The sequence below is a fragment of the Coccinella septempunctata genome, chromosome 2 (genome assembly GCF_907165205.1).
Source record: "Coccinella septempunctata chromosome 2, icCocSept1.1, whole genome shotgun sequence".
NCBI classification, from domain to species: Eukaryota; Metazoa; Arthropoda; class Insecta; order Coleoptera; family Coccinellidae; genus Coccinella; species Coccinella septempunctata.
Genome location: NC_058190.1, coordinates 52,159,694 through 52,172,289, shown reverse-complemented (window position 1 = coordinate 52,172,289; position 12,596 = coordinate 52,159,694). Strand labels below are relative to the sequence as shown.

The following is a 12,596-nucleotide window of genomic DNA, read 5'->3' as shown; positions in this document are numbered from 1 at the left end:
TACAGCAGAAATTCCAAACAACCTGCGGCTTATTCGTACCTTAAACAAAATAAAAATAATTAAACAACAAGCGAAAAGATGATGATGATGAATTATTTCTTAATTGTCTCCCCAGTAATGAGAAGCCTCTGGAGTATTTACAAACACGCATGTAGAAACTCAACTAGTTCGCATTTCAAAACAACTGCACCGATAGAATCTCCATACAATTCTGGGAAGTGAGGTCATACGAAAAAAAAAATAATTAAACAATTAACATTGTTATGAAATCTGGCGGACGCATGGACCAACTGATGCTGAGCAAATGTTTTGCAATTGAAATAAATAAGTTCCGATGGTTTCGAGAAATCCAGCGATTATTAGAATGCCAAGTAGGTATTGTCCTAAATGATTTATAACTTCATCATAATCTTGCTCTTTCATTGTTTCTGTTCGTGTAACAATGGAGGGAATTCTCAAATGTTGCAAAATCAACTTTTGCAGAAACGGGGGAGGTTGTTTCGTCCTTTGACCTACCTTTGTTCACGCGTTTAGATTCCATCCGTTGACCGTGTTTCTCTCTCTGCTGTAATATCCAAGGATTATAGGTAGAAAATGCTGATTAATCTACGAGCAAAGTTCGAGAATTGTCTAAAAGGAGGAGTGGCAACATTGACGAAAGTAATTTTCCCCAAAGGCGAATTACACTGCTCAAAAATTTAAGTGAGTGATTTGTGTACAGGGTGTCCCAAATTCTATTACCAGGGAGGGGACTAGAATAGTTAGAGCAAAACCGATGACACATTTCCGAGCTCTTGTTCAGAGAAACAAAGAATAGTGAAAACCGCAGCCTCCTACGATCGAGGTATTAGAAAAAAATGAGATGACAATTTCGAAAAGTTCTCATAACTTTTTTGTCTTTGAAGCTACAGATCTGAACCTTCCACAGGTATTTTTTACGTAGAATTCACTAAAGGGTTCAACCAGTTAAGAGCAGTTTATACCACGAGACTTTCTCCAAATCCGTATAAGCCGTAAGGGGGGAAAGACTACCAGAATGTGGGGTGTTGCCAGAAGTCTTGAACGATCAGTAAAAGTTACGAACATTACAATAGTTTTCACTTTCGTCGAAAAGATGGCAGCACTTCACGATTTTTTTTTCAATTTCAGCAGGATTCGAATTGTAGCCAATGTGGAGACTTTTCGAGAAATTTTTCTATGTGGAAATTCATAGAAAAAATCATTTTACCTCGGAAAGTGAATAACATGAATGAATATTTGTTCTTCACTGACAAAAAGAAATTTTTTCGTTTGACGACTAAAAAAATACCTGACGAACTGACTGAATAATGGTAGACTGAATAAAAATTAGTGGTTTCTGACGTAAGATACCTTTTCCCGTTTTGAACTGACCACTAAAACGGTGTAGACCCCTCTTCCGATCTTGTGAGACGGTTGTAGCTCTTGCTCTTCTATTCCCATGGGGATGTACGTACTTCCACTTGTACGATAACTATTTCAGGCTCTACCAACTTAACTCTGCGAGACCCAGTTAGCAACTTGCTGTTGACTTGAACCATCGTTCAACCAACATAATTTTTTGTTTAAAATTGCCCGTAGAATCACTGTGTGAAACTTGGCCAGAGATAACTTGCACACCCTGTATATTATAGTCTATTATAACAAATAATTTAGTCACATTGAAAAACCCAAAAAAATTGTTTTATGCAATGTGCAAACTTCTGTTTGAATTAATGCTGAAGTTCAAGACTCACCCTGTATCGAGCATTTCGCGGAATATTCTAGTCAGCATTTCAACTGCCCGTCTCTACTCGACTACTCTTCAACGGTACGGGCCAAGGATACAAGGGAAAACCCATCCTTTCGAAGTTCTCTAGGAAATGGGAAATAGGCTTTCCATTCCGTCCATGTCGCAGACATTTCGCACATGACACTCATGCCGGCAGCTTCAGTTATTTTCTTATCTCGGAACTTGGATGCTGAAAGTAGTTTCTCAGCCTCGGGTTGCCATGGCGACCCCTGATCGCCCAAAGCTTCCACTGCCTCGCTCTCCGCTCGGGATTCAATGGAGAAAAGGATGCCGGATAGCTGAATTGCAATTAATGCGTGATGGCTAATGAGAATCACGAGACGTGGATCTAACTCCGTTTCGTCGTTTGCATCAATTTTTCGACACAAGGACTATAATCATAGACATATAGAATCTATGTCTATGACTATAATATAGGAACCATCGATCTTTTAGTTTTTCACTATTTGAAACCATCGATGCATTGATGTTTTTTCCATCGATGTTCCATGATGGAGAGACAGATGACAAGTGATTCGAAAAAATCGATTTTAATGGACGAGTTCAGGAACGTTTGCCAACCTGGTAAATACTAGGAAAAGCTCTTTCAATGGAAACGGATTTTTTCGAAATTATATTTGCGCCTTTCGGTTGCACTCATCATTTTACAATCCTTGGAATGTCCCCGGTTCTCAAATCCAGTTGCGATATCAAAGAAAATTCATATTGTATTTTCAAGGTAAGTTTTGACATTATTCAGGCGTTTTTTTCGTGTTTCGTGCAATCGTGCATTATATTTATGGATTCATCCATAGAGATGGATTTATTTATTATAAGACATAGACATATAGACATGGACCGTGCCTTCCCTTTCTATCTATGCATGAAATACGGTCAAAAAACTGACAGAGAGAAACGCACGTCGGGAATGCAGTTGTCTCTTTCTAGAATTTTGATTGGTCTACACTCACCTCTATGTGAACAAAAAAGAGACAGGTGAATTCCCGACGTGCGTTTCTCTCTTTCTATAAAAAGAATGTCATGCTTAAGCTACATTCACAATCAATTCACAGGCCGAAGTGCACTTCGGCACGGAAGCTTAGCAGATGGCGTTCTCCGTTACCATTCACAATGAAATTCAAGACCAAATTTCTTGCAAGTCGCAAACTATCACTTCGGCAAGGAATTTCGTGCCGGCTATAGATGATGCTGATGCTTATGTTTTGATCAGTTACATTTTTGATTCATTTGAATATTTGGTTCCAAGATTATTGCGAATGGTAAATTTCGTGCCGAAGTGCATTTCGGCCCGCGAATTGATTGTGAATGCAGCTTGACATTGCTCAGTCCATGTCTCTATGTCTATGTTATAAGACTATGATTTCATCACAGAACACATTACAAGTTAAGGAATTCTATGATTAAACCATAGTTTGGTTGTGCACATAGACTTATAATACATGGACTCACTGTCACGTGACTTTTCAGTAGATCGAGAGGTTGTATGCATTAGAGAGAGAAGGGCTCATGCGTTTTGATCGAATAAGAAAGAGATGAACTGATTCCGTGTGGGCAATGTCAAAATCATATAATGGATATAAACGCAGACGTTGCCCACAAGGTGTTCATACGTTGAGTATTATTCACATTATATTTATTCTTGAATGAAACTCACATAATTTTTATATTTTCCATTTCGAAGGAATGTTAAGGAATTCCTGTTTGCCTTCTCGGAAGCTTGTTGAACATTTATTATGGAAAATTTTTACAATTTTCGCAGACTTTGCCCACAAGGTGTTGATACGTTGATTATTATTCTCATTACATCTATTTTCGACTAAAACTCACATATTTTTTGATATAATTGATTTCGAAGGAATGCTATGGAATTCCTGTGTGTCTTCTCGGAAGCTTGTTTAAAATTTATTGAAGAAAATTTTCGCATAAACTTGTGTTCTATAACCTTTTGACAGCTTGCCCACAAACTCTCCATCTTATTCAACCTACCGACTTCTCTCTCACAGGCGGAGTCCATGTTATTTTAAGTCTATGGTTGTGCATAAACATAGACATAGAATCTATATGTCTATGTGCATAAACTATTAGTCTATGGATGAAACCATAAATATAATGAACGAAACACGAAAAAAATGCCTGAATAATGTCAAACCTTACCTTAAAAATACAATATAAATTTTTAGGTTAGGTTGGCAAACGTTCCTGAACTCGTCCATTCGGTCATGGAAGTGGCTACTGCAATATGAGACTCAAGGTCATTACCTTGAGCAGGGTTAATTTCACTGCATGCAGAGAATTGAAATTTTCCCTTATCCAATAGAACCATTTTGTTTATCAACCTTCGAAACTGAATGTGAACAAAATAATAACCACAGAGTTTTATTTTCTCTGAGGATCTGTGGATTTCAAACATAGAATGAAAAGTGATTACAGAGTGCTGTTTTACCTCTATGACTCTATGACTTCAACAGAAACTCGCATTCAGGCCAGTTTAAAAAATTTTTAAAGTCTTATTTACACTTCTCAACAATTGATAGGAATCACAGACCGTTTTCCACGTTTATATTTTCCTTCCCCTCTCTGGGATCCTGAAATGATTCCCTTCAACCTGTCAAATCCTCCCTTCTCGAGCCCAAAAAAAAAAAAAATTAGTCGATGCCCTTTAATACATCAGCGAAACTCCAACATCGCCTCATCCAGCCGTTCCTATTGGGAAATCACCAAAAAAGACAAAACGGCGAAACTGGAAACTTCGGTACGCTCCCCTGAGAAGAACGGCGGGCGGAAACACAAAGATCCAGTTCCGATCCTTTTTTTTTTTTCGTTTCGCTTTCCCTCCTTCTGCGCGTTTCCCGTTTCCTCCCAGAATAAACACCGTCTAATGAACGTCCCCCTTCCAGCGGTATAAAAAATTAATGGAATGGAAATCCGTAGCTGCATGTAGGTGTATACGAGCGCCGGGCTCTGAGGACACTGCAGACCTGTATCAGAAGTATCAGCACTCGCGGGAATGGAAAAAACATTCCGATGTTATCGTTTTCCCCCACAGATATTGGGACAAAGAGTAACAACTGTAACTCTTTGGTTTAATGTTGAGGTTGCGTCGTCTACCTTCTATGACTCTTCGAAATAACCTACCTTCCTTCAAATTTTCATCTCTCTCTAAGTTCTGTCTACTTTCCATACCCATATCGCCAAATTCTTGTCGATTCTCAGTTCTCATCAGACCTAAATCTTTTTACTTTGTATAACCATTCCATATTATGTTAAATACTTGCCTAATCTATTTACGTTCTGTCTATTTTCAATGATAATCATTCCATATGCATCCGTCAAGTCAAGTGTCCTGTAAGAAACCACAGAACATAAATAAAAGTGAGTAACCTTTCAAAACCCTCTGTGTTCAGTTATGTGAAATAATAATCATAGAAAAACATCCCTCCTTAGCGTTACCAACTGAATAGATGGGATATAATCAAAATTGTGAATGCAACTTGTCAAAAAACATTGAATTATCAATAGAGAACTATTTTCAAGAGCTTGAGACCAATTTTAATGACAAATATTTATTATTTTGACCTTTTACGATCGGGAGATGTGGATTTCAACATTGACAAAGCTTACAGATTCAAGATAGTCCTACCCATATGACATCAACCCCCAAATTGCACCCATTTTGGTGCTTTTCAATATGGAAATCGAATGCAACCTCCTATCCCTCTATCTCTACTTGATCTGGATTTCACCGGAACCAGATGGCTATGACCGCAGGAAAGCTTGCATAGGTGGCTTCTATTTATATCGAGCTTTCTTTACACAGGTGTTCATTAGAATAAGGCCGAGCAACAGAGCAGTCTCGCTGGAGAAAAAAAAATGATCATGTAAACATGGAGAAATTACAGTGCGTTGCCATCCTGTGTGACGAGAGTAGGAGGAATTGTTCTGTTCATTATTAACGGTCTTGAGATGTGACCATAGACATAGAGACTATGTCTGTGCATGTGACACACCTCCAATTTTACACAGATTCATTGTTTTCAAAATCACCGAATTTTCCTTGTGTATAATCCAATTTTGACAGTTATTCAGTCAGTTTCTTCTTCTCTCATATTTTTAATATGTTCTTGTTGTCAAAGTCAATATATCCATTGTTAAAGTGTAGAACATATGGTTTTCCATTCAAAGAATACTTATTATGCCATGAAACTGAAGTTTATTTCAATATGTAGGTACATCGAACTTGCAAACCCGAAATTTCGCATTTCCACCGATTTTTCCCTCATTTACCAATTGAAAATGGAACCGTGGAAGCATAGAAATTGTTAATGAACAACAAAATGCCAGTGGGGCGCAAATACCCGTCATATATTGCACTTGCATCAAACAGGGGTGTTCCTCGCACACTCCCCCAGGGCCCCACAGCAGCGCCACAATGATTGATGGTGGCGGATGGGGGAACTGCACCCCAGGCATATAAATTACACCCTTTCTCTCCGGCCTGACGGACCCTATGGGGGTTCGCAAACAACGCCTCCGCGAACTGGAGGTCTGATAGTTGGGAATTTCTGGATATGAATTTCTTCTTGCGTTCAAGAAATTATTACGTATTTTCGAAAAACGATGGCTTATTGATTCCCGAGTTCCTATGTGAACAAATGGTTGTGGATAAGAAATCGATATCACCTGTATTTTTCAAAAACGTCACCATTTGTTAACATATTCATAACAAAGCTCAATAAAAACCACTCTCTATCTTCCACTTATTTAATCTATGATCAAATTTATGCATATCTGTACTCTACTTACAAAGAACAGCATAAAAATTCTATGGTATATGAAACATAAAATCGATGTCCGCCATAGAATCGATAAATTGACACTAATGATAAATTGTGTGAACGTTTGGTATTTCTATGCTTATATGACATTTTTCATCGAAGAAACTAATGCAGATTTTTGCATTTATAATAAATGTATACTCGATAATCTGCTAAGGCAAACTTCGACGAAAGAGAAAGAGAAATCCACAGAATAGAACGAGATAACGCCAATTTAACCCCATGCAACTCTTCATTTCTGACTTTTTCGGTTATATACGAATAAATTTCATCGCTCACAAAGCGCCAGCAGTTTCGAAAATCTAGATTTATCGTCTCGCACACTACTTTTTCCTCGGTTTTATGTACATTCCATTCATCCGACCGTTTCACCTGCAACGAAATAATTCACGGGGGGGGTTCTGCTGGAAGCCATACGGAATGGGGTGCATAAGTTTACCGAAGGGGTGGCTTCCGTTCATTTCATTCATGAGCCGTCCATGGGATATTATAGGGTGAGGCTTAGGTCGTTCACATCTCTGTAGATTCCTGAGGTCTTTGACAATGAGGCAGAAAGGAATCCCACTGTGTCAAAGATTACGGACGATCTATACCTCTTTTCATTATTTACCGAGCTTAATGGTGGTATTCTGCTTTTATCTGTAAGCCAATCTATAACTTTTCATAATCTCACAGGAAAATTGCAATTCTGGACGGTTTTCAGTGGTCTGTAGCTTACAGGAATCCGTAACTATTCGCGAATCCAATTACCGTTGAGGGCGCTGCGAAATGAAAACAAACTTTGACGTTTGTCAGTACTCTTTTCGAAATTTGTACGGCCTAACAGAGTTTTTCTAGAAAATCAAGATATTTATCGGAATTATCGGAAGTGAATTGATTGATTTAGTTTCGTAAAGAAAGATCAACATTCTTTGGAAATATTTCATCTGAAAAGGATGAATTGTGGAATAAAATCGAGCGATGATATTGGTGATCCAGTGTACCTAGACACAAAATCATATTATTTCACAGATTCTTTCTTGAATTAAACCTAGCTAATAATGTTGAGGCAGCATATACTGAGTTTATGAAGTTCCTTTTTAAAGTATTTCAATTCCATGTTATGATATAGGTATTCCTCATACTGAAAACTCAAGAGACTTAAATATGATTCAGCTCATGGAACAAGTTCTACAGATGAGAAAAAGTATTCATTTGGAAGTATGAAAATTATGAAATTGTATTTCTAAATCATCAATTGAATTTAGCAGAAAACTCTCGCAAAGAAAAATCGTTTTACCTACCTAACTCCTGCCAGTTTAAAGCACTGGTATAAATACCTTTTCCAATATTTTTTCGAAATCAATATTTCTATTCAGAAACCCAGACAATAATCCTAATATAACTTCTTCAAATAATAATTATAATACTTTGTTGGACAACGTGAGATAAGAAAAAACATAAGGAACTAAACTTGTTTTGACTTTGCAGTACTGACAAAGTAGTTTCGTAATTCAGTCGGTAGAGGGCGTCTAGATTTTTGGATTCGCCAATATACGATAAGTAGTACAAAGTGACACTGTCAACATTGAACTCTATGGTTCCCATAGAGTGTCGAAAGTTGAACTGAAAAATTCCCAAAAAGTTGGGGTTTCTTAAAAATTCGTCAAGACCAAACGATTGCACTGAGTTCAATGGAATTTTCAGAGGGGATTCTTGATTAGTTTATCTAATTAGAAAAAAATCCCTCTCTCAGAATATGTATTCAAATTCTCGAAATCTGATTACACCATAGAGACCTTCTGTACCAAATTTTCAATTTTCACATTCGAAATCGCTTTAAGATCAGTTTCACGTATCATCCCTTAATGGGCTCTGCATCATCACGTCCTTCTCTCACAAACCTGACTGAGCATTGTCCTTGTTCCCCTACGCTCGGCATCCCCCATAAATTTAAACTTTTTTGCGACCGCTCTTCCCCCTTTCGCCTGGATAATTCATCGGGGGTGCTTTATAGGTATTCAAGACGTATTGTCGAAGTAAGGACGCCCCTCGTGGGGCTTAGGTTTTATCCCACTTTCATCCGTACGAGTTTATTACGCGGACATCGCATTGTTTTCGAGCAACGAAATCCACCGCGCAATTCCGGACATTTCTGGGATTCCTGCGTGCATGACGTATGGGATGGGGATGGAGGATCGTTCGGGGTTGGAAATCAACAGGTATATATCAGTTTTTCTCGGCGGCGTCTCGCTTTAGGCATCGGCCCCTATCTGTGAACGAAAATTTGACGGCCGACGTTTGGTTTAATTTCAAATGCAAAACGTCAACTGTCAAAATTCCTTTGCCAACCTCATAGACATAGAGACACTCTATGTCTATGTCTCATAGACACGGAGATACTCTATGTCTATGACCAACCTATCCAGAAGCAATCTTATTTCTGTAGTTTCCATCATAGAAATAAAATATAATTGTCAAAATCCCCTGGAAGAAGTTAGATGTTCATGAAAACTTGAAGTGTTCCTTGGATAACTGAGCACGATATGCGTAAAAGATCTAAAAGTGTTCTCGGGGATTGGAAGAAAACAGAGACCATGACTTCGACTGAAATATGGATCATCTAGAAGAAGCAAGAAAAGAAAATTAACTTGGAGAAATATTGGAAGGCATAGTAATATATTTTGAAGATTTCTGGAGCATGTACTTGGTCTGAGATGAGGGAGATGTTATAACTGAACGATGAATAAGCGTTTTTCCAACTTCATATCATTACTACCGAGAAATAAAACAGATAATATATTATAATATTACAGTATTTTTATACAGAAATTTTATTTTTGGGATGTTAAATCAGATTTTTCGTCGCTTTGAGATAAATCTGAATAACCTCAATCAGAACTGTCAACTAAAATCGTCACAAGACAGAACAAAAACTTTTGCCCAATTTCCAATGATCTCCAAAGCAAAAGGTTTGTAAAAAAATCCTGTAACACTGATGATGGAAAAATATTTAATACTAATAATAAATAATACAAATGTAACGATTATTCTCAACACATATATGGTTTGAATCCACACTCGGCCCCATGCCCCACTGTAGAATCACAACGTTTTTTCAGTATCTATGAACTACACGATTCCAGCTTTGCTATCGACTTCCAAATTTTCCTCATGTTGTCCTTCTGTCAGATTGGGAGATGAGATCGTCGCAAAGTTTGACACGCATCCGTTGGTGCTGGCTTCTGCGACCATAGAAGCTGCGAAACCGCAGCGTTCCATCATGTTTATAACCATGCCGTCCATTCTGTACATGAGTAGTTGCCTCTCCCACAGAGGCAGTCTCCTTAGTTTTTTCGCCATCATTTTACCATAGAGTTCGCACTCGTCATCTTCTTCCTGAATTCGGGAGATCAACTCCTTCGTGTGAAATATGTCGTTGCGATTTTCCTCCACTTCACGCGGTTCGACGACAGTTCTACGCCGTTTGACCGATGGTTTACGTGTGCCTGATGAAGACATTGTGATATTTTGAGGATAGTCGGATTCTTCGGAATGTTGATCCACGTTGTCCAATGGTTCGCTATCGATCTGAATCTGCAAATGGGAATGAAAAAGTGCTCATACATTGAAAGAATTGGAGAAAATATAGGCATCGATAAAATGAAGTATCTAAAAACTCAACTACGTTGGTAAAATTCAAAAGATATGGTAATCATAGAATCGAATAGTTTTATGAGTTTTGATTTGAACCATAGACTTGAGGTCATAGATGGGGATTGGTTTCCTTATTTATTTATGTTAAATAAATAAATAAGAATCAAAGAGATTCACATCTTGCGTAATATTTTAATACTTACCGTATCTTGCGTGTTGATGCCATAGATTTCGCCAAGAAAATTTTCCATAGCGCTGAAGGCGAACCATATTGGTTCGTAAACTTGATCGCCCTCAGCGCCATCTACAATAGAAGCCTTTTTCCTTCTCGAATGAGCCCTGAAAGTAGCCATTAGAGATTCCTTCTTTCTCTTCAACTCCGCTACCGATTTTCCGGTACTTTCGCTCAATCTCTGCCAAGCCATCACTATCTGATCTTTCCGTTTGTAGTTGCAGTGGGAAGGGTCCCACAAGCACGGTTCGTCCCGATAGAGCTGCAGGAAATACAGAGTGAGTTCGTTGGTCCAATCCATTACGAACGATATTCTAATGAAATTCGAAACACCGAACACCGACCGAATGTTTCACGTTTCTCTAGTCTCGATGTCGCACTTTCAACCTCGGCCACATCGTTTCTATTCGCTGGTTCGTCGGGACTCGTGCTTGGAAAGAGGAAAGACCGATTGCAGACCGAGGGCGAGGCGAGAGGGAACGAGAATCGAGTATGCGACGATTGATCAGCGTTGCCAGCTCAACAAAATACTCCTCAATCCGGGGGACAAGGAATCCCTAGGGCCAAGGACTAAATAGTGCAGATCCCAATGGCCCAAGAACTCAAGCCGAAAAAATAGTCCTGACTATAATACCAAAAATTAACAACTCTGATAATACTTCTTACTGATGAATATAATTTGTACAAACACAGCGCTGAAGTTCTGCTTCTGCAAGTTAATGTGAGCAAACATTCTGTGGTCATCTGTCATTCTCGAATTTTCTGCCCCCATTTTATTTCCACGTACGTCCTGAATTTTTTATGGGGGCGCCATAAAATCAGTTGGACGGAAGCAGAATCAAAAACATCTCGTTTTATTTGTACACATCCCGTGCGATGTCAAATGAGTGTACACACCAGAAATTGGAAGCATAATACCAGGCTAATTATTCATATAAATTGGCACACATTCTTGGTACACCTGCGCAAAACGACCACCGCCTCATGAATAAATAACTAATACTTGCAATTTATATAAATAATGATGCAGATTGATAAAAAAAAACGGTAGATACCCGTTTTGAATATTCATGCATGTCCGTTCATAGATTTGCAATTTATAAGTGTACGTTCGTTATTATTTTATGAATATGTATGCCATGTATGTCCTGTTATTGCACACCGAGCAAGATAGATTGTAATATTCTGAACAATATTTGTTCTTCAATTCTATTCAGTTCTGAAATCATTAGTTACACATGCTCTCGTTGCAACTAAAGTATAAATTCAGTAATGCTGGAAGGTCTATGGTTGGGTAGAGAATTTCCATAGATCGTAGTCATCTCTATCAATTCTCTTCCACATCCGAACAGTAAAAAATAAAAAAGTGATTCCCAAAATTGTTTAGTTTCATGGACGAAACCTAGTAAGTTAAGGAAACTTCAAAATCTGTCAAAACTCCGCACAAAATGCGAGACATATGACATATATTCTACAATATTGGAACACAGCTTTTATCAGTATTCTGTGGGTGTAATTCTATGAACATGCATAGAACTTATTTTTCTCTATGAAAATACCAAGAATGATATAACAGAAAACTTATATTCTCAATTTCGCACTTGCATGTAATACTTGGCTGCTATTGTAAACTTTGTGGTTCTCTTTCGACACTGACTCATCAAACCTTTCTCGAATCTCCCTTCATATTAGTATATCGAAATAAATTGATTATTTCTAAATTGAGAACCCAAAAAGACATACATCTTCTTATTCTTTTTGGTACAAACTGAGCACTCTGTTCAGACCGACGAAAATTATTTTGAACGCAAGCTATTCAAAATCTACCTGTTTAGCTATTCTCGAATCCAATTTGTTTCCTATTTCATCAGAGCTTGTTCAATATTTTCTCTAGCAGTTGGAATTAGATCTTATTTTGTAAGATATGATTAATGTCGAATGGAGATAACGATATCGAATATAAGATACACTCTATCCCTACGAAATTCGAGAATATGTGTAGGTACGTATGATGTATCGACAGGAAATACATTTTCCTAGCTTTCAAATTGAATAAACCAACAAATCTGAGTAAAACGGCGTG

At 38.0% G+C, this 12,596-nt stretch overlaps 1 protein-coding gene across 1 annotated transcript; it reads right to left on the bottom strand.

Moving 5' to 3' along the window:
• Window positions 1-9,698: 9,698 nt before the first annotated feature.
• LOC123307434 lies at window positions 9,699-11,432 on the bottom strand. The gene is made up of 2 exons (XM_044889743.1): window positions 10,485-11,432; window positions 9,699-10,221 (listed from the first exon to the last, which is right to left on the bottom strand). Exons 1-2 carry the CDS (start codon window positions 10,812-10,814, stop codon window positions 9,757-9,759), a joined length of 795 nt encoding a protein of 264 aa, XP_044745678.1. The 5' UTR covers window positions 10,815-11,432; the 3' UTR covers window positions 9,699-9,756.
• Between the last annotated feature and the right edge of the window lie 1,164 nt (window positions 11,433-12,596).

Bases quoted from the DNA above. Each gene is read 5' to 3' on its own strand.
- LOC123307434 (XM_044889743.1), bottom strand. From the start codon at position 10,814: ATGGATTGGACCAACGAACTCACTCTGTATTTCCTGCAGCTCTATCGG. The intron at 10,222-10,484 runs GTAAGTATTAAA...TCCCATTTGCAG, and splicing joins GCATCAACACGCAAGATACG to ATTCAGATCGATAGCGAACC.